At 37.8% G+C, this 25,541-nt stretch overlaps 3 protein-coding genes across 4 annotated transcripts; 2 read left to right on the forward strand and 1 right to left on the reverse strand.

The window, feature by feature from the left end:
* The first annotated feature begins 3,351 nt into the window (after positions 1–3,351).
* LOC128742018 (arf-GAP with coiled-coil, ANK repeat and PH domain-containing protein 2) lies at positions 3,352–11,474 on the forward strand. 2 transcript variants are annotated; one of them, XM_053838197.1, is made up of 4 exons: positions 3,352–3,721; positions 4,083–5,111; positions 5,171–5,392; positions 7,632–11,474. In XM_053838197.1, exons 1-4 carry the CDS (start codon positions 3,669–3,671, stop codon positions 9,049–9,051), a joined length of 2,724 nt encoding a protein of 907 aa, XP_053694172.1. In that variant the 5' UTR covers positions 3,352–3,668; the 3' UTR covers positions 9,052–11,474. The 2 variants fall into 2 exon arrangements, with proteins under 2 accessions (XP_053694172.1, XP_053694180.1); XM_053838205.1 differs by lacking the exon at positions 3,352–3,721 and adding an exon at positions 3,883–3,966.
* Positions 11,475–16,684: 5,210 nt separating this feature from the next.
* LOC128745096 (probable cytosolic iron-sulfur protein assembly protein Ciao1) lies at positions 16,685–18,045 on the forward strand. Its single transcript, XM_053842082.1, has 2 exons — positions 16,685–17,033; positions 17,093–18,045. The coding sequence occupies exons 1-2, from the start codon at positions 16,754–16,756 to the stop codon at positions 17,830–17,832; spliced, it is 1,020 nt and encodes a 339-aa protein (XP_053698057.1). The 5' UTR covers positions 16,685–16,753; the 3' UTR covers positions 17,833–18,045.
* A 121-nt stretch (positions 18,046–18,166) lies between these two features.
* On the reverse strand, positions 18,167–19,435 carry LOC128745346 (uncharacterized). The gene is made up of 2 exons (XM_053842392.1): positions 19,287–19,435; positions 18,167–19,229 (listed from the first exon to the last, which is right to left on the reverse strand). Exons 1-2 carry the CDS (start codon positions 19,349–19,351, stop codon positions 18,260–18,262), a joined length of 1,035 nt encoding a protein of 344 aa, XP_053698367.1. The 5' UTR covers positions 19,352–19,435; the 3' UTR covers positions 18,167–18,259.
* Between the last annotated feature and the right edge of the window lie 6,106 nt (positions 19,436–25,541).

Genomic DNA, 25,541 nt, shown 5'->3' on the forward strand with positions numbered 1-25,541 from the left:
ATTTACCCGTCTCAACACTACGTAGAAAACCATAAAAAGTAATCTTAGATTGCTACAAAACGGTCTTAGAAGATAATTAACACTTTAAAAGCTTACCAGAAATCAGACGAAAAATATCGCGGGCGGATAACAATGTTGCTCATGCTGCTTATTGAACAATCATGTCCGAGCATTTAAAAAAAAATCTTTTTTGTTTTACTACTTGTAGGAAAGCGATATAACGACATTTCTTTGAGACATCTTGATACCGCTCTGACGAAAAAATTTCCGCTTGCAATTTGGAATGTTGCACTTCATTGTATTCATGAAAATACATACTAGAAATAATGTTCTAAGCATAAACATAAAAGCTGTAAGAAAAAAAAGACAAATCTTGCGTATCCAACGATTTTTTTAAAAAATTAACTAATTTTCCATACAAAATGCTCGAAATCTCAGAACTAGTGTAGATGTGTTAGTGCAAAGTGTATATGACAGCTCGCATTGTCATATACCTGGTATATATCAATTTACTTTGGGAAAGCTTTTTGTTTACCTTCACGCTCATGTGATAGTGTGTCAAAAAGTCAAAAGTTGCAAAGTCAGGAAATGGCTTGGCAATCGCGACCTAAAACATTTTCTGAGTTTACAGCTCATTTTCCGGTTCCGGTCATCTCAGTTTAATTAAGGCCTTTGTCAAAATCAGCAATAAGCGTAGTGACTGCACTTGGTCACAGCGTGGATGCCTTCAGTTTTCGGATGCAACACCCGCCATCGAGATGCGACCGTGTTTGGTTAGAAACGCACAGAAATTTTTGGTCTGCCGTTCGCCCTACTGCTGATTCACATCGGAGTAGCAGAACATACCAATCTGATTGATAATACGGTGCCAGTTTCGGTTGGCGTTTTTTTCATACTGTTCTGCGGGGTCGATTGTACCGAGATTATACTGTTGGCCATCAGTTTGACATCGTTTAGTCATTCTTAGCGCAAACTAGATTTGGACAAAGTCTAGCACCGTGAATCGATGGATTGGAATACATTGCCCGAATCAAAACTTTTATCCGATAACTAGTACAAATTTGATGTTCCACTTCCTTACGACCAGCAAAACGCAGACAAGCACAAGAGACAACTGCGAAGCTGTAACTGTCAAAACGATCAACTGCTCTAATGTCAAACTAGAGTTGCCAGTGACAAAAAGTTATCATTGTTGCCAGAAACATGTTATTTTCGTTATGTCAAGGAAGATCTCTAATGTCAAGGGAGAATAAATTACAATATTTTTGTTTTTTAATTTTTAATAGGCGAATTCGAGCAAAACTAAGGGCAACCGTTCGCTACCTGGTTGTGATTATTGGAACTACAAAAAAAGTGCAATTCCCAAAATGCTTGCTTTTGATTACTTTACTGATTACCTCTGATTACCAGTAATCAAACTCTTGTGATTACTATAAATTAATCATGATTACCAATGATTACTTAAGATTATCATTGATTACTCACTGATTACCATTGATTACCTAATTAATTCTAAAATGATTACAAACGTAATCTCTGATTACTACGCACTTATACGCCTTATTGGAAACCCTTTGATTAAAACTAACCATTCGTTATGACGGCGCCGCAGTGGAGACTCCTACATTATACAGCCTGAATTCGTTAATTGGGCCACGATTGCACTCCAGCTGATTCGCTAATTGGGCCGACTGACAGTTGTTAGAAATTTCTAAACTCGAAAATTCCATACAATTTTGACATTCAAGTTGTCATATAGCCCAATTAGCGAACACCCAATTAACGAACCGCCCAATTAACGAACCACCAATTAACGAAACTTTGCTGTATATAGTTTCGAGTTTGCGTGAAGCAGAATAGCGATTTGTTAAAGAGTGCAAGAGATAAAAATATGTCGGAAATAATTTTCACGCATTCAGCTACGGGCAGTTCTGTAAGTGGAAAAGAGGTCGTGCGGTGCCCTCATAGCGAATGCTTCCGAGCAGGGTTATTTTCGAAAAACCATCGAACTGTCAAATTTTAACCAAAAAGTTAAAAATTTCGCGAAATGGTTCACAGCCTTAGAGATTCGCCATCTGAAACAAATAATCTAGCAACAATCTAACATCCTCAAGGAACCTTCCTCTAAAGCTTTTATCTTTGATAATTCATAAAAAGCTGCTAAAAATTTAGAAAAATGCTAGGAAAATAATCAAAAAATGTTCTTGATTTAAGATGGCGTCTCTCTATCTTTAACAGGCTCTCTAGTCGTTACTCTTTTTCAAGCTCTTTTTAATCTCTCTCTAAAGCGGGGTACGCTGCTGAAAAGAAAACAGCTCAAGAAAAAATCTTGCTATTTACCGAAGAAATTTTGACAACTCCAATGCAAGCAACCACCTGTCATTTTTTCTTGTGGTAATAATTGCGCCGGATATTATTCCGTACGGAAAAGTGACGTTTTAATTCACCTGCATGTAAAACTGCGCCATCTGAACGTGAAATAATATTTCTTATGAAGTGCGTACTGCTTAAGAAATCGTAAACGAAATCGATTTCTTGAGCATTTCTTGTCCTATCTTTTTACCCATTACTTTTCAGCAGCGTACCCCGCTTAACAGGGGTGAGAAATTGTCAAAATTTTGCGGGCTAAACATCCATGGACGGCGACAACTTGGAACCAGCCAGTATATCGAAAATAACAGCTAATATTACTTAAATTATAGCTAAAAGGCTGTGTTTAACTGCTTTCTAATTAATTTCAGTAGTCTTAAAATGAATAAACCTTTAAGTAGGCACCAGAACCAAAAGTACCAAAATCAATGAGTGGGACATGTACAATGTATGTAGTTTGACTGCCACACCACCCCGCTGCTCTCTAATCGGTGTTTTGACAAGTCTCCTGTTCGATTGGACTTAGTTTTGACAACTGATTCTGTTCGATTGGAATTTTCGGTTTAAGATGGCGACTCTCTACGGCTCTTTAAGTACAGCCTGAATTCGTTAATTGGGCCACGATTGCACTCCAGCTGATTCGCTAATTGGGCCGACTGACAGTTGTTAGAAATTTCTAAACTCGAAAATTCCATACAATTTTGACATTCAAGTTGTCATATAGCCCAATTAGCGAACACCCAATTAACGAACCGCCCAATTAACGAACCACCAATTAACGAAACTTTGCTGTATTTCTAGTTATTTGCAGCATTCGCCCTTTTGTTAATTCTATCTAGATTTCTGTCACAACTGCATGGTGAATATTTTTACTCAACTCACTAAACTTTCTATAAATTGCTTGCGACAGGGGCCTGGTCTTCAAACAGATGCTTTGCTAACATGAGATGACTCATTCCGTTTGTCGTAAAACACTATAATCTTAAAATTGTATATGGGCACAGGATTCATTAGCATAGCATGTAGTGGAATCAGTGAAAGTTTTTCTTGTGTTTCGAGTCTTGTTTTAGAATTGCTATTGCGCGATAATATATTAGCAGCTGAAGGTAGCCCCGATTGTTTCTGCCGGAAAAGGCACAATGTTATTTATTGCATGAAAAATCTCAGGAATAGTTTTCTGAATGCTGTGCTGTGACGTGCATAAATCAAATCTGAAATAGAGGAACGCCTCAAGTTCATATTTCTGGGATTCTGTGTTTCTTGTTGACACCACTGTTTCGTATATTTTTGCCTGCATCATGACGTGCCGAATTGATTTTAGCGAATGTCTGAAGGATTCTCCTAAATTCAGGTAAAGTTAAGATACCCAGAATACAATGTTTCCGTCTGTATAGGCGTTGAGTTCCTCTACCATTCTATTACGTTGTTTATAAGCCAATTTCATTTATTATGAAACGTTCAGTTTTTTGGCAGGTATGGCCTTGGAATGTCAAATAATCTACGTGCTGTAACATTGCAAAATAATATTCTACTTATCTATGTAATGAACTTCATCCTCTTAGTTTCGCTGAATGATGACCACATACACTTGCATTTGTAATTCGACTTTAGCAGTCACACTCACAAGACTTTCTTCATTTCTTTGCCTAAGATAGCCTTGTTGTGTTCTTGATAAATTTTACTTGGCCTGAGTTTTTGTTTTCTTTTTACAGGTTGCGCCTTGATCAAGAGGAATGTGATATCGATCATTTAGAGCAAAAGCTAGATAAAGTCATTAAAATGTGCAGCCAGGCAGTAGATAGTGGCAAAGAATATATTCGGAATCAGAGTGCGTTTGCCACGTCGCTTTGGGATTTGCAGAAACATTTTCAAGATGACAAATCGTCCACTAACGCCTTAGCCAAGCTTATTCATTGCTTGCAGGAGATGAACAAATTTCACACTACTTTGCTGGACCAGGCCAATCGAACCGTTCTTAAGAACTTGACTAGTTTTCTCAAAAAGGACGTAAAAGAGGTTAAGGACTACAAGCAAATCTTTACTAAAGTTTCGGAAAACTTGGACACAGCAGTGTACAAAAACGCTCAAGTTAACAAGAACCGCCCAGTTGACATCGTTGAAGCGGAAAATTTGCTTTCAGCTACAAAATCGTGCTTTAACCACGCCGCTTTGGATTACGTTAACTATATCACTATGTTACAGAATCGTAAACGTCATGAAATTTTATCGACTTTACTTAGCTATATTCAGGCTTGTAGCACATATTTTCATCAAGGATCTGATTTGTGTGAAGATTTCGGAAGTTTCTTCAAAACATTAGATGAAGAAATTAGTGTTATGCGCGGACAATACAATTTATTAGACAAGCAGATGCAGAACCGACATACATGTGTCAATGAGCTGCTAGATGATGGCGAGAAACATACGTCTTCATCGACGATATCTTCCTCAACGTCAAATATTTGCACCGGTGGCAACGTAGATGACCTCGATCAACGAGCTTCTCAATCCTCAAGTAGACCATTGAATCATATGGAAGGATATTTGTTTAAACGTACGTCAAATGCTTTCAAAACGTGGAACCGGCGCTGGTTTTGCATGCGTGATAATCAATTGTTCTATCGAAAACGAACTGGCGAAGAATTACCGACAGTAATGGAGGAAGATTTGCGTCTATGTACAGTGCGACTGCAGTCTGAAGCAGATCGTCGGTTTTGCTTCGAAGTTATTTCACCAACTAAGTAATGTATAATGTCTCGAGTTCTGCAGCATTTCATTAATTCTGTTTCCTTTGTTTTAGATCTCATATCCTACAAGCTGATTCGGAAGCAATGTTACAGGCGTGGTTTAAGGCTTTGCAGAAAGGTATTGACTCTGCTATACAATATCATAGTCCATATAGCAATGATATGCGTGGTATTCAGAGCCAGTCTCCAACAAATGAAACATGCCCAGCAAACCTAGGAATTCCCGGGTTTGTTGGAGGAAAAGGTGTTGATCAAAAGAAGGGAGCCAAACGAATGTAAGTACTATTTATTGCTAACTTTTTCTTCGGGGAATAGTAAATGCTTCATGTGACAAATGAAAAATTGGTTGTACTGAAAATTTGATGTGAGACCGAAAATATCGACTAAGCGAAAGTATTTTCAATTCTGTTTCTGCTTAAGCTAGTTTTTCTGACCAACCTCGTGTTTTAGTCTTGACCTTGAAATGCCTGAAATGTCTTAATCTTGACCTTGACTTTGAAAAATTTCAAAAAATATTAATAGTTTTTCTGAATTTATGTAGGTAATTAATAACTTCTGCTCTGGAGTTTGATGGCTGCTACCGCAGCCTGAGCGGCTGTTTTTTCCAATTGAATCCATCAATCGAGATCTGAGAGTGCTTCCAGTGGGAATCGTTATCACTTGGAATAACTAATTTATTTTTTCGGACATTTTGTATCATTGTCTTTTTTCTGTTTCGTGTCACCATAACTGTCATATAGCAATGGTGTAATAACAAGTAGTACGGTGGTCGAAGACAGAATTACGTCAATTTTGGGTATTTGTTATAATCTATGGTGAGCACTTGAATCTAGTACTGCATCTGCTAGTAGCGGCGACAAAACGAGGCGTAAAATTATTGGAGCTCGTGTGGTGGTCATCGGAATGTATGATATTATCGTGGCATAACTAACCTTTCTGCTGCCTCGTAGTTGCAAAAAACTATATCTCGACTGATAAATTCGGATTTATATGCCTGCCCGTTCTGTTTGCACGAATCTTCTCGATTTCACATATGTAACAGAAGTCTCAAGTTGGTGCAAACTTGAAAGCGGCGTTCGATCGGATAAACCATGGCATATTGTTAAAGAAAACTTCGCGGCTTGGTGGTTTAATATATTTGTTGATAATTAACCTTTGGCTTCGAGTTAGTCTCGTAATGTGTTCCATGCGGCATAATAATCGGTATTGTTGATTGTGCGTAAAACGGAGATGGTACAATTTTATTGCCGGTGTTTGGTATCTGTGAACTATGTTTTCAGACGTGCTACAAAAATTGTACCATATTTTGAATATGTAAAGGTGAAAGGCTTGGTTTAACTATCTGTTGTGCTTGCTACGGAGGTAACAAGGTAAATGGTTCGACCTTTTTTCTGTCTGACCGCTGCGACCACTATTAGCTCGCCATAAAAGCAGTCAAACTCGATATAAACCACCTCCTTTTGTGATTGTTGTTCGGCTCAATGTCTAGCTCGTTACTCTCCGCTTTCGAAACCTATTGTAGTCTTTGTAATACCGCTGCATTATATAAATTGGCATCTACAAATAATGCTTATTTTATAAGTTTTCGGTTCCTGGGACGGGGCAAGAGCGCCTGGTTTAACTTCCTAGCTGAGGAAGGAGTAAGGGTCGCCGCCAATGAACGAACGCAAAAATGCTTCTCAAGTATAGATCTAGCCTGTTACTGAGAAACCATACGGACCATAAACTAGACCAAGACCAGTGTCGTTCCTCGAGATCAATATTTTAACGATGTAAAACAGTCGTGCGGCCCGACAATACACGGCGCCGCCGACGACAACAATAGTAATGAATCGCTATTGATTGAGCGATATGGTTATTGATTTTTTTTTTGCGTGCTTGTGTGTAATTGGGTACTCTTCCTTCAATGCTTTACTCTACTTTACCCACCTCGTTCCACATGACAGCGCGCAGTCCCCAATTATAGTCATCCCTGGCGTGGCAAACCAGTGCATTTTTACTATAAGGGTCTCATTTTTGCACTGTCAATAGGCAATATCGGGATAATATAGAACTGAGCATGAAGGAAGGGTGATGAGGGGCCTGAGAATAAACCCATGCTAAAGTCATTTTGACATCGAATGGCCTTGATTCTACTAAGATTCGAAACCATGACCATTCGCTTGTCAAATCAGACTCGATAACCTTGCGGCTACAGAGCCCTCCTCAATAATGGGTTTGCTCTGGTATTCGATGGTCAAATAAAAAAAACCAACGAACAGTAGTTTTCAAATTTTAACTTCCGTGCTTCTCAGCGGTCCTTTTTCAAGTTAAAGAAAAAATAGCCCACGATGGTGTTGTTGCTGATTTTCGATTTCATGTGACTATGTGAGTGCAAGGAGCGTACGAAATTTTCTTTACTGCCAACGCATTAACCGAAACCGCGCGTTGACAACAACAGTTATTGTTCCCCTATCTCTGTCTAATATATTCTTTTGATTGGTTTTAATTCTAAAATTAAATTTTATCTTCTAGAAACTGGACTCAAATCCTCAAGATTCCGGGCAACTCTCAGTGCTGCGACTGTGGAAATGCAGATCCAAAATGGGCCTCGATTAACCTTGGAATAACGCTTTGCATTGCATGTTCTGGAGTACACCGCAGCCTAGGAGTACACTACAGCAAGGTTCGTTCCTTGACGCTGGACGTATGGGAACCTGAAATTTTGCGCGTGATGATCGAGCTCGGAAATGACGTCATCAATCGGGTATACGAAGCCAATATAGCCAAAGTAAATCGTTTCGACCGAGCTACAGACAACTGCGAAATATCAATCCGAGAAGCATGGATTAAAGCAAAATACATCGACCGAAAATTTGTTCTGCCGTTAGACGGCAACTGCGGTTTGGGGTCGGCCCCAACGCCTACGAGTACTTCATCGTCAACTCTCTCATTTAAGAGTTTAGATAATGATAACTCGAAATATCCCGAAAAATGGAGCATTAAAAAATTGAGGCGACGGAGCTATCGTAAGCTACTGAGGAAGAAAAAAATTGAACAAGAAGAAGGCGAAGAAGCAGCTGGAGCACTAAACTATATCGATCCTGATGCAGATGAGAAGGACGTAAATCTTAACATTCCAAAGAAGTTCAACGACATTTTACTGATTGGCGAAAATATAATTGAAAATAATCACAATCTTACCGACGAAAACCTATTGTTGCTTAATTCGGATCAAGAGTCAACAAGTGGAGAAGAAGATAATACCATTATGGAATGTGAAGAATTCGATAAGTTAAATCCTAATTTTTTGTTATATAAGGCATCAGGTGGTCACAATTTGCCCGTGATGTGTCAAGCGTTAGCATTAGGAGCAGACAAAAATTGGTGTAACCCAGACGAGTTAGATAGGACTGCATTGCATGCGGCGATCCTTTCCGGATCGGTAATGTCCTGCGAGTTTTTGATACTCAACGGTAGTAATATTAACGCGGCAGACCGAAATGGATTTACGGCGCTTCACCTAGCCACAGAGAATAGTTGTACAGCTCAGGCTTACTTACTCCTTAAACATAAAGCCAAATACGACATACTAGCAAAAAATGGTAAACTACCAATTGATATCGCGGTAGAAAAAACCGATGCTGATATTGTAACACTCTTACGGTTGGCGCAGTTAAATGATGAAATCGGCCCCGGAGAAGATGGTGACAACTATTCCGGAGGCGATTCTACATATGCAGCTGTAATGAATGATTTCTCTCATTTCACTAGTATTCAGCCTCAGCGATTGCAGCGAAACCGCAATGCTGGTGCTACACAAGCAGTGGAAACAACTACAGCCGATTGTAGCCTTAGCTCACTTGCTTCATCTTCTACAGGTAGTACCACAACGGGCATTGCGCCTGCAGCTGTAGAAACTGTGGTTCCTGATCTCGAGGAAAAAAAGAAATAGGTGAATTATTCGAATTTGCTGGCGAGTATCAATGATATCTATGTGCTTCCGTTTTACATGATGAGAGAATACTTAGAGAAGCTTCTGTACTTACTTCCAATCGTTTAGAATGATGAAAAATGTGATATGTAATAACAACGAAAAGGTGAAACATAATTTCTCATCGTCAGCCATAGTGTTAAAAAGTTTTAATAGGAAACTTAGTAATTCTGCTGAATATCATCAATATATTTTACCATATAGAAAATAGCAGCATTTTTGAAAGAATACTTGTCTATTTTAATACCTTGGAAGAATGTTAATTAAAGTTTATTTTTATACCACTAGAATGGTAAACTGCGATGTAGAAAAGGGAACAATAGGTTTAATGAAAAAATTGGAAAAATGTAATGACAATTAGCAAATCATTTTATTCGAAATAGCTATTTAAAATGGCAAATTGAATCATGAAAACTAAGCAATGGTACCATTTCCAAATTATGCTATTGATGTAGCAAAAAATAACTATTGCAGAAGCTCGAGAAAAGCCTGTGCGTGTTCTCACTCTCTTCAAAATAGGAACCTAATCATTCCACTATATATTTATGTTTTTTATTGATGCATGAAAATTCGACATTTTTATCAATCCTAAGTTAAACGAAAATTAATTATACACGCAACTCTATTAACTTTAATTATAAAAACAATCAAGCATATAAGGAAAATTTTAATTTTTTCTATATAGGTATATAAATAAAAAAAAATGTTCGAAAGTTAAAATTCTCTACTCTGAGGGAACTGCTTATGCAGATTTTCAATTGCCGGTCCATATTTAAAAAGAAGAAAATAGGACGTTTACGGTATTAGTTAAGTATTAGTTTATACTTATTTTAAATCCTGTAATCTCCTTGAAAATTATAATAGAATATGTATGATCGATAGATACCTATCGGATTCACAGCAACCACATTACCCAACGAGCACATCTTGCTTTAGGAATTTATGTCATGACAGGACAAGGCTTCAATTAGTTTTCTTAAAATTACGAGTACAATTAACTTTCGCTCATTGCCCACTTTGTGAAAAACTTTCGTTAATTGGGCTGAGCTGTCAAAGGTAAAGATACATCGATTGTTTTTTTTAAATTGTGAAGAAAATGTTCAACAAAGTATTCATCAAACAACCATAGTGAAACGTAGTGGTATTTAATTTTCTTGTTGTTGACGATTATTCATAAATTGCTTAGTAATTGAACCATCAAATTTTAGGACAATGGGAATATGGGCATTTTTGGTTACTTGATCGTTAGGTTAAAAATGTTTAACGAATAGCATGATTCATTATTTGGTTTAATCAATTTTCATGTGTCCTGTTTACATTATTTACTATATTTTAAATAATTCAGTAATTCGATTTCAATTCATTTCAATTTGAATCAATAATTCAAAAGAAAACATGGGCTGTCCGAAATGACGTTTGGCTTCGTTTTACATGGGAATAATACAAAGTATATGGCAATGAAGCCGATTGGTGTACCAATCGAACTGCAAGCTCTATACCATGGTATGCACCACAGACAAACAGACGAGACACTCGCGTTAATTCCATCGTCCAATCAAAAACCACTCAAAAAAGCATGTTTCGCAACATGGACACATCGCGACGCGCGAGTGTTGCTTCGAGTTTTCAGTATAAAACCATACAAATGTAAAAACCCTACAGCATAAAACCCTGCAAAGGCAAGTTACTCCGCAACACGCATCATAACAAAGGGTGTTAGCACAGACAAACAGACATAACACTCGTTTTCCATTCTTCGTACCGATTAAACCGTCATTTCAAATTCGGGTTTAGCTGGGAATGTCTCCGTTTTGGTCAAAGTGGCGCTTTTTGACGAAAGAAGTGGAACTCCCCATAAAAATACTTGCTATTTCGATGGGTACCCATATTGCTATTTGATATTTGGGAATGTCGATCATAGTTGGTGCTAGTGTTCAGGCTAAATGTGAGGTACGATAATTTTTGATGATTTTTCTTATAAGAGTTATGTCTGTTTGCCTGTGGTGTTAGTGTGCAAGCAAAATGGGTAGGACGATGGTTTTTAAAGGATTTTCTTTTATGTATCATGTCAGTTCGTCAGTGTTATAGAGCTTTACTGTAACCCAATTAACGGGAGCCCGAATAAAACATAGTTCACTTAAAGATCACCCAACGAGCGCAAGTTGACTGTACTGGAGTGTCTAGAGCTTCATTTAATTCAAATGTACGAAAAGATTTTGATAAAAGGATACATAAAATGATGTGATGTCTGATGTTATTGGTCTGCCGTTTTGTTATTACTTGAAAATATATGCATTGTTCTATTAATATTGTTGGTTGCGGCGATCATTATGTTAAAAATACAGAATCAAACCACGAAGCATCATATAAATAAATATATTATATCATCATATATATAAAAGTGTATCAGATAAAATAAATACTGAATATAAAAATCTCGAAATGCTGCTAATGAAACCAAATCGGTTGAACAACTACCGAATTTACAGTTATAGATTCCGATGCATTGCTTACATTTTATATAATACTAGCTGACCCAACAAACTTCGTATTGCCACAAATTATCCTGTGTTGTACATAAATCATGAATCTCGGATGATCTTTGTCACAATCTCGAGTTTTGCAAGTTTCTGAGCAGTTAGATGATTCATTTTGGAAGTTACGTAACTATGAAAGCATCCCAGGTAACCAATAAGCATCACCAATGCTATTCAAATATAGGCCAATAAGCATTTAAGTCGTCTTAAATGCTACTTAAATGCTATTTTGGCAAAATATACAGCTACTTTACTGATAACCTTCTTATAGTGCTGACAATGCTAATTTACAGCTAATTACCGACACGAAGAATTTGAATACAATTTTGGATGCCAATTTACAACACCTATGCAGTCAAAAAGCTAACATACAATAACGTGCAGTATAAAATACCAGATACGCTGATTTTCTGCTTACGTTAAGGGGAAACCGAAAGTGGCTCAAAGATGGCTGGATAAATGGCTACCATTCGAAGCATGTATTGTTTTGCGCCTTAAAAATGCATCTGTATTGGCAGAGCACGCTTTCGCCACGTAATCAGTGCTTCCAGCGCTGTTATAATGCCCTAAAACTTGTAATTCAATTTATCGATCTGCTGTGTATTAATAAACGCTCAGCAAAACATAATTGCTAATGGAAAATAAATTTAACTGAACATATCGATTATTACGTGTTCATAAAAGCGACCAATGTATAATTTGGAATTAATTAATAAATATTTGGTTACGCACATATTTCGTTGAACTAGCGATTTCCGAAAAAGCAGCAACACAGTATCAAACTTTCGTCACATCAATGAGCTTTTAAAGAGCTTTCAACTTTCGCCGCATCGATGAGCTTAGAGTGAAATAAACAAACAAAACGCAATCCGATGCAAGCGGATTAATTAAACATTCTAGTGATCCTACGCATTATTCAGTTGCTGCTGTTAATTTTGATTGAATCGGAATGCCTCGATAAAGAAAACAAACCCTTTTTCGGGATGTTTGTAGTCAGTGCGGTTGGCTGCGGATCAGCTGTTTATGTTTGCAAGCTCCGTTATTTGACATATATTACTAATACTAATGCAATATTCAAATAAACGTTTAGATTTTTAACGAACACATGAGATGTACAGTACAGTGTTTGTCGCACTAACACAATAACGTTAGCCACTTTCGGTTCCGCCTTAAGGCTTATTAGTTACCTGGAATGGGTAGTTTAATATACAAATTTGCAATTTTTCCTCACAGTAAAGTAGAAAACAACTCCCCTGTCCCCTCATTACATAGCCAGAAAGCGGATAGTAATATTCGCCATGATTGTACAACATTACGCCGAATATAATTTTGCGAAAAACCTTAAGCGGAATGTACCATTTCACGGAAAACTTTTTTGTGGAAAGTACCATTTCGCGATCCTCTCCTTACTCGCTGTCGCTCGTTCCAGGAAACCCAGGTAGACCTAGGAAAATAAATAAACCTAGACAGTAGTGATTTCTGCCGGCAGTTGCCTCCCCACAGTGGGCGGCACTTCCGACGGCGGGTCGCCGGCAACACTCGCGGCCGTCTCCTACTGAATGATCTAGTGTTACTATAGATAGTTTTTGTGGTCTTGTTATTGATTAATGTTTTATGGAAGAGTCTCGAATTTCTCGAGTTCGATTAGTTTTTGAGTTTCGCAAAAATTTCTGTTTTATTTGTATGAGAGTCCATATCCCCATACCACAGGGGTGAGAGGTCTCTCACTATCATAAAATAAATTCAAGGCTCAAAAATCTCCTACATGCTAAATTTGGTTCCATTGGCTTGATTAGCTCTCAAATTATAAGGAAATTTGTATTTCATTTGTATGGAAGCCCTTCCTTTTTAAAGGGGGAGGGGGTCGTAATTCACCATAGGAAAAATTTCTGCCATCTAAAACTCCCACATGCCAAATTTGGTTCCATTTGCTTGATTAGTTCTAGAGTTAAGAGGAAATTTGCATTTCATTTGTATGGAAGCCCACCCTCTTAAAGGGGAGATGGGTCATAACTCGCTTTCTAAAGAGAACAGGGGTCTCAATTCACCATAGAAAAAAACTTGCCTCCAAAACCACTTACATGTCAAATTTGGTTCCATTTGCTTGTTTAGTTTTCGAGTTATGAGGAAATTTGTTTTTCATTTGTATAGGAGCCCCCCCTCCTAAAGTGGGGAGAGGTCCTAATTCACCATAGAAAATATTCTTGCCTACAAAAACACCCACATGCTAAATTTGGTTCCATTTGCTTGATTAGTTCTCAAGTTATGAGGAAATTTGTATTTCGTTTGTATAGGAGCCCCCCCTCCTAAAGTAGGGAGGGGTCCCAATTCATCATAGAATAAATTCTTGTCTCCAAAAACACACATGCAAAATTTGGTTCCATTTGCTTGATTAGTTCTCGAGTTATGAGGAAATTTGTATTTCATTTGTACAGGAGCCCCCCCCCCCCCTCTTAAAGTGGGGAGGGGTCCTAATTCACCATAGAAAATTTTCTTACCCTCGAAAACCTTCACATGCCAAATTTGGTTCCATTTGCTTGATTAATTCTCGAGTTATGAGGAAATTTGTATGGAAGCCCCCCTCTCAAAGGGGAGAAGAGTTATAATTCCCCTTATAAAGAGGGGAGGGGTTCCTCTTTACCATAGAATAAATTCTTGTCACCGAAAACACCCACATGCCAAATTTTGTTCTATTTGCTTGATTAGTTCTCGAGTTATGCAGAAATTTGTGTTTCATTTGTATGGGAGCCCCCCCCCCCTCTTAGTGGGGGGAGGGGTCTCTAACCATCACCAAAACCTTTACATGCAAATTTTCACGCCGATTGGTTCAGTAGTTTTTGATTCTATAAGGAACATACGGACAGAGAGACAGAAATCCTTTTTTATAGGTATAGATTTCGGATCTAGGATAATGAGTAAAATCTAGAAATACTCAGAGATGAGAGATACGCGGAAGCAGCCATAGAGGGAGCCAATCGAGCAGCGAGAATTGTCAAAAGGGAGCCAATCGAACACGCAAACTGTTCGCTTAAATATTTGATTAACAAGTATTGAAATAGTTATGAAATCTACTTAACCCATTGTCACGCACCTTGAATATTATACTCGGACACAGTGTGTATAAAGCTTTACGATGCATTTCACATTGGTTAAGTTGAAAGATATATCGCTCTATTGTGCAAAATTGATGTAAACAAAACAGAAGCGGATCATGTTGAAAACAATCAAGTCACACTGCTACAGCATTTTGCTCCGCAGCAAGTGCTGGCAGTTTTTGTGCACCGATGCCAAATCGTTGGCTTTAGTTTCCGCGTATCTCTTACTGTGAGTATTTCTAGTGAAAACTACAGACGGTAGATAGGGTAACCAACGTATTTTGGACCCCTTCAGCAGCTGTACATAATTTGGACACTTACAGCAAAATCAAATGCAAGTATTTATGGCGGCCACTATTATAGCGCGTAAAAAGCTGGATACATCAAATCTGGGCACTCTTCTCCTGTACGGCTCTTTCTAACGTTCACGCAAAAGAAGGAGAGCAATAGTTTTGTTTACATTTCGCACATTTTTGCTCTCCTTCTTTGGCGTAAACGAAAGACAGAGCACGGTAGTGCTGCAAGAGAAGAGTGCGAGATTTGATGTATGCAGAGTTGTCAAAACGATTGTTCGCATATTACGAACACAATTTATAGCGTCCACCATTATAGCGCGTAAAAAGCTGGATAAGTGCGTAGCAATCAGAGGTTACTTTTGTAATCATTTACGAATTAATTAGGTAATCAATGGTAATCAGTAGAGTAATCAATGATAATCTTAAGTAATCATTGGTAATCATGATTAATTTATAGTAATCACAAGAGAATGATTAGTGGTAATCAGAGGTAATCAGTAAAGTAATCAAAAGTAACTTTTTTCCTCACGATAAATACAGTGGTAACCCGATTTTGTCACTCCCCGATTTTGTCACTCCCCGATTTTGTCACGTTTTTGACCCGATTTTGTCACCCCCGATTTTGTCACGTTTTTTACCCGATTTTGTCACGGTTTTGATTTATCAAAAGCTTAGTTTGCAAATCATTTTCAAACATGTCAAGTGTGTTAAAACACTGTGAAAAGAACTGTTGATTTTTGTGGAGTTTCCACAAAAGTTGTTTCTTTTCTCCACAACTATAATAGCTAGAAGGTCACTTTCTTTGGCAAAGTTTTTTATAATAATCTTCTTAAAAATTTTGTAGAACATTGTTTTACTCTATCTCTTACTGCTTGAAAAATAAATTTTCTATCTTACTTTTAGGGGGGTTAATCAAAGAATCGTTCATACCATAAGAAAGAGCTTTTTACGCTGTGAAATTTCTCTGAACATAGTCAACCAGTATAATCAATCATTTCGGCGCAATTAAAAAACGCGTGTTTTCATACTTGTGGGACCTCACAGCACAGGTGACAAATGTCCACAAAGAGGTAGAAGGAAGTGCGAAAGGTCCTAAAAGTGATCAGAATGAAATATAAGTAGTTCGTTCTAAGTTATCTGCAAAAACATAAAAATTGAAAAAATACCCGATTTTCTCACTGCCCCGTTTTTGTCACCTCTAAATTCATCATGGGGGTGACAAAATCGGGTCATTACTGTATATACACGTTGCCGATGATGTTCGCTGATGGTCCGTGTGATTCCAGCTTTAAGCGGGGTACGCTGCTGAAAAGAAAACTGCTCAAGAAAAAATCTTGTTATTTACCGAAGAAATTTTGACAACTCCAATGCAAGCAACCACCTGTCATTTTTTCTTGTGGTAATAATTGCGCCGGATATTATTCCGTACGGAAAAGTGACGTTTTAATTCACTTGTGTGTAAACCAACGTCATCTGGACGTGAAATAATATTTCTTATAAGGTGCGTACTGCTTAAGAAATCGTAAAAGAAATCGATTTCTTGAGCATTTCTTGTCCTATCTTTTTACCCATTACTTTTCAGCAGCGTACCCCGCTTTATAGAAATATATGGCATCCCTGGAGTTGTTTACATTTCATAACATGTAGCGCACGTAGCACATAGCACTTGATTTTGACAGTTCATCATTGTGATTAAATTTCGGTATTTCCTCGATTATTGTTAATTTTCGATAATATGGGAGATCTAATTCTACTGCAATGCTTGTCAGGCCATAAAGGTCGTGTCTGGGGTGCTGGTTGGCATCCACAAGGTAACATTCTAGCTACTTGCGGTGAAGACAAAACAATCCGGATATGGGCTGAAGACGGAAGTGATAGCATGCGATGGTCGGCTAAGGCAGTTCTTGCGGACGGCCATACTCGTACGATACGGTCAGTAGCCTGGTCTCCGTGTGGACAATACCTGGCATCTGCTAGCTTTGATGCAACGGTCGCTATTTGGGATAAAAAATCAGGTAGAGTATCCCCTATGTTGATTAGAAAATTTTGTTTCAACATAACGTGCAAATTTAAGGTGACTTCGAGTGTAACGCAACTTTAGAAGGTCACGAAAACGAAGTCAAAAGCGTTGCCTGGTCGAAGTCGGGCTCGTTGTTGGCCACTTGTAGCAGAGATAAGTCCGTTTGGGTTTGGGAAGTTGCACAAGAAGACGAATATGAATGTTCTGCAGTGTTAAATTCGCACACACAAGATGTGAAGAAAGTAGAATGGCATCCTCACGAAGATTTATTGGCCTCTGCAAGCTACGATAATACAATAAAGCTCTATAAAGAAGATATAGCAGACAGCGACTGGAGCTGCTTCGATACCCTATGTTCGCATGACTCGACGGTTTGGAGTATCAGCTTTGATGTTAGCGGAAGACGGTTGGCTTCCTGTAGCGACGATCAAACTGTTAAAATTTGGCAGGAGTACAAGCCAGGCAATGAGTTTGGTGTAAGCTGCCCGGATAATTCTCCTGTATGGAAATGTGTTTGTACTCTGTCCGGATACCACAACAGAAGTGTATATGATGTCAGCTGGTGCAAGCAAACCGGACTCTTGGCCACGGCCTGTGGTGATGATATAATTCGCATTTTTAAAGAAGCAGCTTGTTCGAGTCCAAATGAACCTACTTTCGAGATGGTAGCTTCAATTCATGCTCATTCACAGGATGTTAATACCGTCGAATGGAATCCTATGTTATCCGGACTGTTGGTTACGACTAGCGATGACGGAGATGTCAAGTTGTGGAAGTTTGAACCTGAAGAATAACTTACAAATGTTTAATATTTGATGCGAATAAACGAAATTGACGTATTTTCTTTTCTGCTGAAAATGGACATGTTTTTAGTCGTTGAAAAAAGCAACGGCTACATGCATTTATTGAGTGAGCTAAGCCTCGACGAATTATCTTGATGCGTTGAGCTTCTTGTACATCTTATCCTAAATGTTTGATGGTAATTGATCATTCGTTATGTTAATGTCATGTGATATTTTAAAAAGCCTCATTTAATACATGTTAAAATGGTTTCTAATGTTTACTGCATAAAAATTAGAATACTGTGATATGTAGTAGAATAAAAGTGCGCTCGTTAAATGTTGCATCAACTTATATTTTTTCTTCAAGAACAATATTGTTGCCAAAAACAGCTACTGACGGGAATAATGATTTATTTGAAATTCGAGTTTTAAAATAACGTTAAATTCCTAACAAGTTGTTCGTACTTGCGTGGCCTTTTGAAAAATTGAAATCATCATTAGCTTCAGGAGACAATTTTGAGCCTTTGTCTTTATTGATGCTCGCGTTGGCAGTCTCAGCATCTAGAGTTATGAGATGTCCCTCGCGCACATGAGAATGACCCAAGTTGTTTATCTTTTCGTTTTCTGAATATGAAATGTTTTTGTTGGTAAACGCGTGACTCGAGCTAGCTGTAGGTTCTTGATCTGTTTGATTAATGATTTTATTGTTTTCATTTTCCTTCTGAGTGGAAGTTTCGATCTGGTTACAGGAGTCAGAATTAGTATCCAACAGGGGAACTCTCGCAAGTTCCTCGCGAGTTGCTTTACGTTGTGTTATCAAATACATTATCACATAAAAAATTAACGGCAAGCTTGAAAAAATCGTCGCGAAACTTATGAAAAGCTTTTGAGATCGTTGTTTATCAGCGCAACAGTTGTATTGAGCACTCCAATCGTGTCGAGTTTGGTTCATTTGATCTTCTATGTCGAAACAAAGCTTTCCTCTACGTTGCTTATTCGTAGTTTCGTAATGATCTTGCACCAGGCTATAATTAGTTGCGCAAGCAGTGCATGGTGATTCTTTATGAGCGATACTATTATTGACACAAATACTCAATTGATTGGTTAACTCAAAAAACTCTTGCGTATCATTTTTATTATCTATGCAGTCTTGGCAATGAGCGTTAGTCCATATTTCCTGCATTTGATTAAATAACATCTCGATGACATTCAACTTGTGAAGATGGAAGTGGCATTTGTGGTCACTTAACGCCTGCTGATATTCTGAAACCGAGCGCTCATAAAAGGACGTGAAAGTATCATTGGAGCAATAGCTCGATATTGGAACAATATTCCGTGGAATGATGTCCAGCAACTTTGTGTAATGGGAAACAAAATTCAACACAGGCATACATTCCGGAAATTCAGTGCTAAAAAGAAACTGAATTGTGTATTAAGTAATAGAAAATTTATGATATTAGTATTACCAACGCACAAAAACAATATAGAAACCAATTGCCAGAATTTTGTAATATATATTAACGCAACGCATTTTATTTGTGATTGTGTATTACCGCATGTAATTTATTTTATTTCTTGGAACGGTAAACTCGCCAAATAATATTTACAATCAAAACAATGAAAACACAATCCTACATTCGCGTTGACGAACGTAAGCTGCTGCCACCTCAAAAAGTTTGCTGTAGGGGTGGGGTGAAGCGGAATTCGCGTTGACGGCATTAAACGATCTCTTGCACACTCATATAGAAATGCCCGCATGTACGTGTGGGTGAAAATCTACTAAAATGTTTCGATCTCTTGCGCTCTTTAACAAATTCCTATAGATCATTACACGGGAGCTCCTAACCACACTTTTTTGACAGCACTTGGTGGTTTGTTTACGTGGTGTTAAATTTTGAATTGAGTTTTCTATCTTTGTCCGGCAGATAATGATAGAAATTTATAGTTTTTATTGAAGAGAAAGTGCCTTACATGCGTTTTACAGAAATTGATGCAGTAATCCTTCACGAAATTTCAAATCGAAACTGCTGGATGTGACAAAAAACATGTAAACAAACCACCAAGTGGTGTCATTTGACGGCAAAATGACGTCATCGCAAAATGATGAATATGATATGATGATATATATATTGTCAATTGCAAGGAAAATTGTACCATCCAAAGTGCGATATCGCTCATAAAAGTGCTATTTTGCATTAAATCGTTTCGGTCTCTTCGGCGCACTTATTGCTTGGAATATAACGAAAAAGTGCGCCGAAGATACCGAAACGATTTAATGCAAAATAGCACTTTTATGAGCCATATCGCACTTTGGATGGTACAATTTTCCTTGCAATCAGCAATATAAATATTTATGATCATGATGTTCGCAGCGAAAACGGTTGCCTGCCGACAATGTGATATATACAGGTGTGGCAAATGAAGCTATTCGTCTGTGTTAGTAGCTAAAAATATGTAAACAATAGGCGTTTTTGACAAGCTATCGCCCGCTTAGAGGCGCTGCATAAAAAAAGTGATGAAAAGTAAAATCGCTGTCAAACTCCATACATTTTTGAAAAAAAACTGAAATAAAATGCAGTTTTTGATTAACCCTTTCAATTGTCAGGATTTTAGGTAGCGAAATATTGGAAGAAATTTGTTTATCTACGTTAAGGTAAGTGAAAATGTTCGAATTAATTAACTTTATGGCAGAAAAATGTTAATGTTTGATTTTGTACCGCATGAAACAAAAGTACATAGAGTCAGCTGTAAAGTTTACATATCCTGGATAGAGAATCACCAATTATTTTCAGTCTTCAGCGTTTTCCAATGTGTTTTCAAATGCTAACGGATTTATTTTCTTGATTAGCATCATCTGCGCCAAGAACCAAACATGTAACCTAACAGTTCGTAACCATAAATACACTTGCGAAGCTCTAATAATCTCCCGAAGCAGAAACAATATATATCAAATGAAAGGTAATGCTTTTTCTTACCTTTATTATCCATTTTCACCATGCCCACTGTTGGTAATTCAATAAAATATCCCGCATTTTGCACCTTACTGGACACCGCAGTCTAAAAGTGCGACTGGCACAAAAAGTGCGACAATGCGAATGCTGTGAGTAAGAAAGAGATAGACTGACAATTGCAATGTTGCTGTTTTGTTTTGTCATATATATTGGCATTAGAGAAAATAATTTGGATTAATCCAGGAACAACTGCAAAGCACAATATTACATTTAAAGTCGAGTTCCATACAGGTGCCAGCAAGCATTTTGGGAATTGCACTTTTTTTGTAGTTCCAATAATCACAACCAGGTAGCGAACGGTTGCTCTTAGTTTTGCTCGAATTCGCCTATCGTATGTAATATAGATGATGACGAAAAACTATCAAAACAAACGAGTGGTTAAGAACAGATTTTTAGTAAAGTTAATTTAATTGATATACTAATCAAGATGCTAACTGAATTCAAACTGAAAATTGTTTTGCTGTTCTTCGAAGTATTCAATTTTGTGCTTTATAGTGAAAAAAAATATTTCGACGTTCCCATAGTTAGACAAATAACGCCATATTTATGTGATTTTACTTATTTATTTTACTAATGGAAATAACGCCGAGTATTTATATATGTGAATACAAAATATTTTATCAACCTACTAAAAAAACTAACGAAAAAGTATAAGTTCTTGAAGCTTATTTCTAAACAACACAACAAACACGATTTATTTAGGTTCCCTTAAATGTGATATCATCTAATTCAATAAAAACACTGCAACTTGTCAAACTTCATTGAGATCGAAATAATAAATACAAATTCGATGTACATATGACTTTTATTGTTCAAATATATACAAAGCTTTTGCCTTTATGACTTTGATTTCGTTATTAATTACTAACAGTTCCCCTTCGTGCATGTAATGGAAAATTTAAAAATATATGTGCGTGCAAATATTCATAATTGAATCCACGAACAGCATTTCACCACTCATCAGTTATTACAAATTGGCCGTGCTATCTAGCTTCAAACCTGACCGTGAGTCTGCGGCCAAATTTGGCATCAACTTGGGAACATTATTTAACTGTGTGTTCTGGGGTGGAAATTGGGGCATTGCTCTATAAATAACCAAATTGATAATTATGCACTTCCGAGCTACTTCAGTCATCACCTTGCTGTAAAAGTTAGTAGGTTGAGAAAAGTTGTTTTCATTTCCTGTTTCTTACTATTGCCGTCGCCGCTACTTTAAAAGTGTGATTCGGCTGCTTATGTGCGAAAGGCTCCGCTCGTGGCAATTGAACAATTTTTAATGGTAGTTCAAAGCTCCACTTTGGTTATCGGTAACATTCATTGGGTATCACGCTGGTAGTTTCTCGTTTTAACCGCGAGCTCGAAGATGACGATGGTGAGTGTTGGCAGAAGAGACGTCCTTACAGGATTTTGTCTAACGGTGGCTCAATTTCAGAGAGATACGAGATATGAGCTACGAGATGCGATTTGCTGAATTCTACCTTTTACATTTGCAGATTGTTTTGTTTGGTGACAAAGCATGAAGCTCACCACGTTACAGAAACAAATAATCAGAATCCGAAAAGAGTGAAAATGCATTCCACCGAAAACGAACCTTGATCGACGAATTCTCCGTTGAAAAGGTACTGATTAGTCTCCAATGGCCGGCTATTAATTTCGAAGATATTAAGCAAATCATAGTACTATCTATGGATGTTCCCACAACCGGTTAACTTAGTTACTCGTCAGCCAACCACGCACGAAATCTGCGCAAAAAAATAACAGTTTTTACTCAGTCTACCGTCATTTAGTACATAACAGTTAATCTTACTCGATATGCGAAAATGCGTCTTCTATCTTCTATCTTCTCGCTTCGGTCCAGCGCAGTCTGCTTCGATGGCCTGCAAGAAAGCTATTTAGAACGTATTTGTTATCATAAAATTACTTAATGAAACAAACTTACGGTACGACTTCTGATCGCGACATATTCCCATCAAGTTTTTATCCTGCGTTCGGCGTACTTAAACATCCTGCACTCGGCCTACTTAGAGATCCCTTTCGTTAACATATTGCTTGCTAGCATGCTCTACATCCCGCAAGACAAGCTTAAACTTGTCCAGTGCTATATGCACTTTCGTCGGTCGGTAGTAACCCTTCAGATAGGTCGGATTGTATTTAATCGCTTCGATGGAATCGTTCAGGGCATATCCGAGTGCCTCTTGTCGCAAGTAGGCGAAGTGGCGATTGACATATTGCACCGCATTTGTCCCGTCCACCGCGACCACCGTTTGTTGAATCAGTTGAATCAGCGTCCAATTGCCTCTGCTGTTGTTTAGCACTGTTGTTGCAGATTTTAAGTTGCATGTCTCGTTAACTGTTAATATTTAAACGTGTAAATAATTATTCACAAATTGGTTATTTATAAAGTCTTACCTGTGCGCGTAAACTACGTATTGTCTGTCGTTGGTTTTTAATAACAACATTTAAAGTTCCAAGTTAACAAGTTAAGTTCCTCGTATCGAAGTTTTTGCTTTAGGCTCAAAGTTTGGAACCTCTAGTGACGTCAGTTTTGTGCAATTGTTGCGTTCGCAGCTATGTGTGCTATCATTTTCTGACCCCAAAGAAACCTGAACATCACATATTTCAACTTTGCTATTTTGAAAAATGACCGGTGCCGAGTTTCTGATGTTTATAGTAGCAGCATTTTCCGAGGGAACTCCATCCGCATTATTGCGGATGCGAATCGCTTCAATATCCATAACATAACATATTTCCGGTCCTTTCGGTGGAAAAATCGGGTCATTCATTATTGTACGCATCATAAAAAGTACTATGTATCGATGGCTCGAAAAATATGTCTACTGGGAACAGATGAACATCACATATTTCGGCTTTGCTACTTTGAAAAATAAGCGGTGTCGAGTTTCCGATGCTTCTAGCAGCAGCACTTTGCGGGTGAATTACATGCGTAATATTGTGGAATGTGAATCACAAATAGAATATCCATGTTGCCGGTCTTTTCGGTATCAAAGTCGGCACATTCGTTCTTGTCCGCATCATGCAAAATATTATGTATAGAAGGCTCCAAAGACACGTCAACTGGAGACACAGAGCCGTTTGTTTTTTTTCATGTCTCCATAAACTCAGCAATCATTTCCTAACGAGCTTTTCGCAGAGCACGAACAGCCGGATTTGACACTGGTACCGGCTCAGAGACACGAATCGAAGGAACAGCTGAAATACAGACAGTATGTTTATAACAGAAATGTAAATATGAATATAGAACTGTTCACATAGGCGACATCCATTTAGTACGTCACGCAAATTTTGACCAAAATCAACCCCCCCTCCCCCCCTTGTCACATTTCGTCACACATTTGTGACCCCCTCCTGAAAAAGTACGTCACGTCACGGCAACCCCCCCCCCTCCATACTTCACTACAAAAAAAATTAAACATTCATTCCAACCTTTTTATTTAGAGCTATCAAATGAATTTCTGCAAATAAAAAAAGGAAAATTTTTGAGCTTATAAGTCATCGATTCACGGATTTTGAAGATGAGCTTCAGAAGTCGTTGATGTGTCGTCGATTAATGTTTCGCGCATATCCACGCTCTTCACATCCATCCACTCAAATTCGTCTGATCTAGTTGAAAGAATCAGGACTTCCTGCTGACGTCTTGCAGCAACACGCCTTGGAAGAACTTTTCTGACGGATTTTGTAATTTGGTGTATTCATTCAATCGTGCAACCATTCAACACTACCTTAGATGCGAGATTTAATCCGCAAGTGGCATAAAGTGCAATATAAATTATACCGAAAAACCTTAAAAGCAGTCATGGAACTTCGGTATGAGTTTTTGTTCATCGATTGAGTTCAGCACGAATATCAAGGAAAAACATTGCCATGGGTCTCTAGTAGCATCACGTAGCCCTTCAAGAGTTTGTGCGACTGCTGTTTGCGGTTGCAAAAATCTTTTAGGCAGGACGGTACTAAAGCACCTCTTCAGCGGTGTACTGTATCTTCTGTAAAGCCTTAATGGAGAGTTCATACTACATAAAATAAATGAGTCCTGTTCATACATATATGTTTAAAAAAAAGCTTTCATTCAAAGAATTTAACTATTGGTTTTAAAATCCATCAGTATGTTAATTTTATAGAAGCCTTCAATAGTTGTATCCTAAAATGAAGGCTAAATTATAATTTCATGAATAAATTTTCCATTCGATTTCTTTTCATGTGACGTCACATAACTTCATACACCCCCCTCCCCCTACGTCACAAATCACCACGATTAGGTCAACCCCCCCTCCCCCCTATAAGTGTGACGTACTTTATAGATGCCGCCATACCTGTTTTACGCAAAACACGACGTGTATTACTACAATAAACATTATCAAAGTCGGCTTCGGTGAAATGCTTCGGGCAAATGTAACGTTTTCCTGTTTTACACCTTCTTACACAAAATGATTCCCATTTTTTGTAATAAATTTTGTCGCTGGGAAATACGTGTAATGTGGCGGAGCTTGCACTTTTTTATTTTGTATTGAGAAATACCGCTGTCTTGAACTTCGCACGAAGGCATTTTATAACAATCCTGGTAAAAATATAAAAGAAAAACGAATTATAAAATTTTGCAAATCATTTACACCTCTAGCTTACCTTTTGTTTTTCGAGTTTGACGTAACCATGTTTCCATGTGGTAGAGTTTTCTTCTTTTCACGAATACTGTGA

Source organism: Sabethes cyaneus, chromosome 1 (assembly GCF_943734655.1).
Source record: "Sabethes cyaneus chromosome 1, idSabCyanKW18_F2, whole genome shotgun sequence".
Taxonomy (NCBI): Eukaryota; Metazoa; Arthropoda; class Insecta; order Diptera; family Culicidae; genus Sabethes; species Sabethes cyaneus.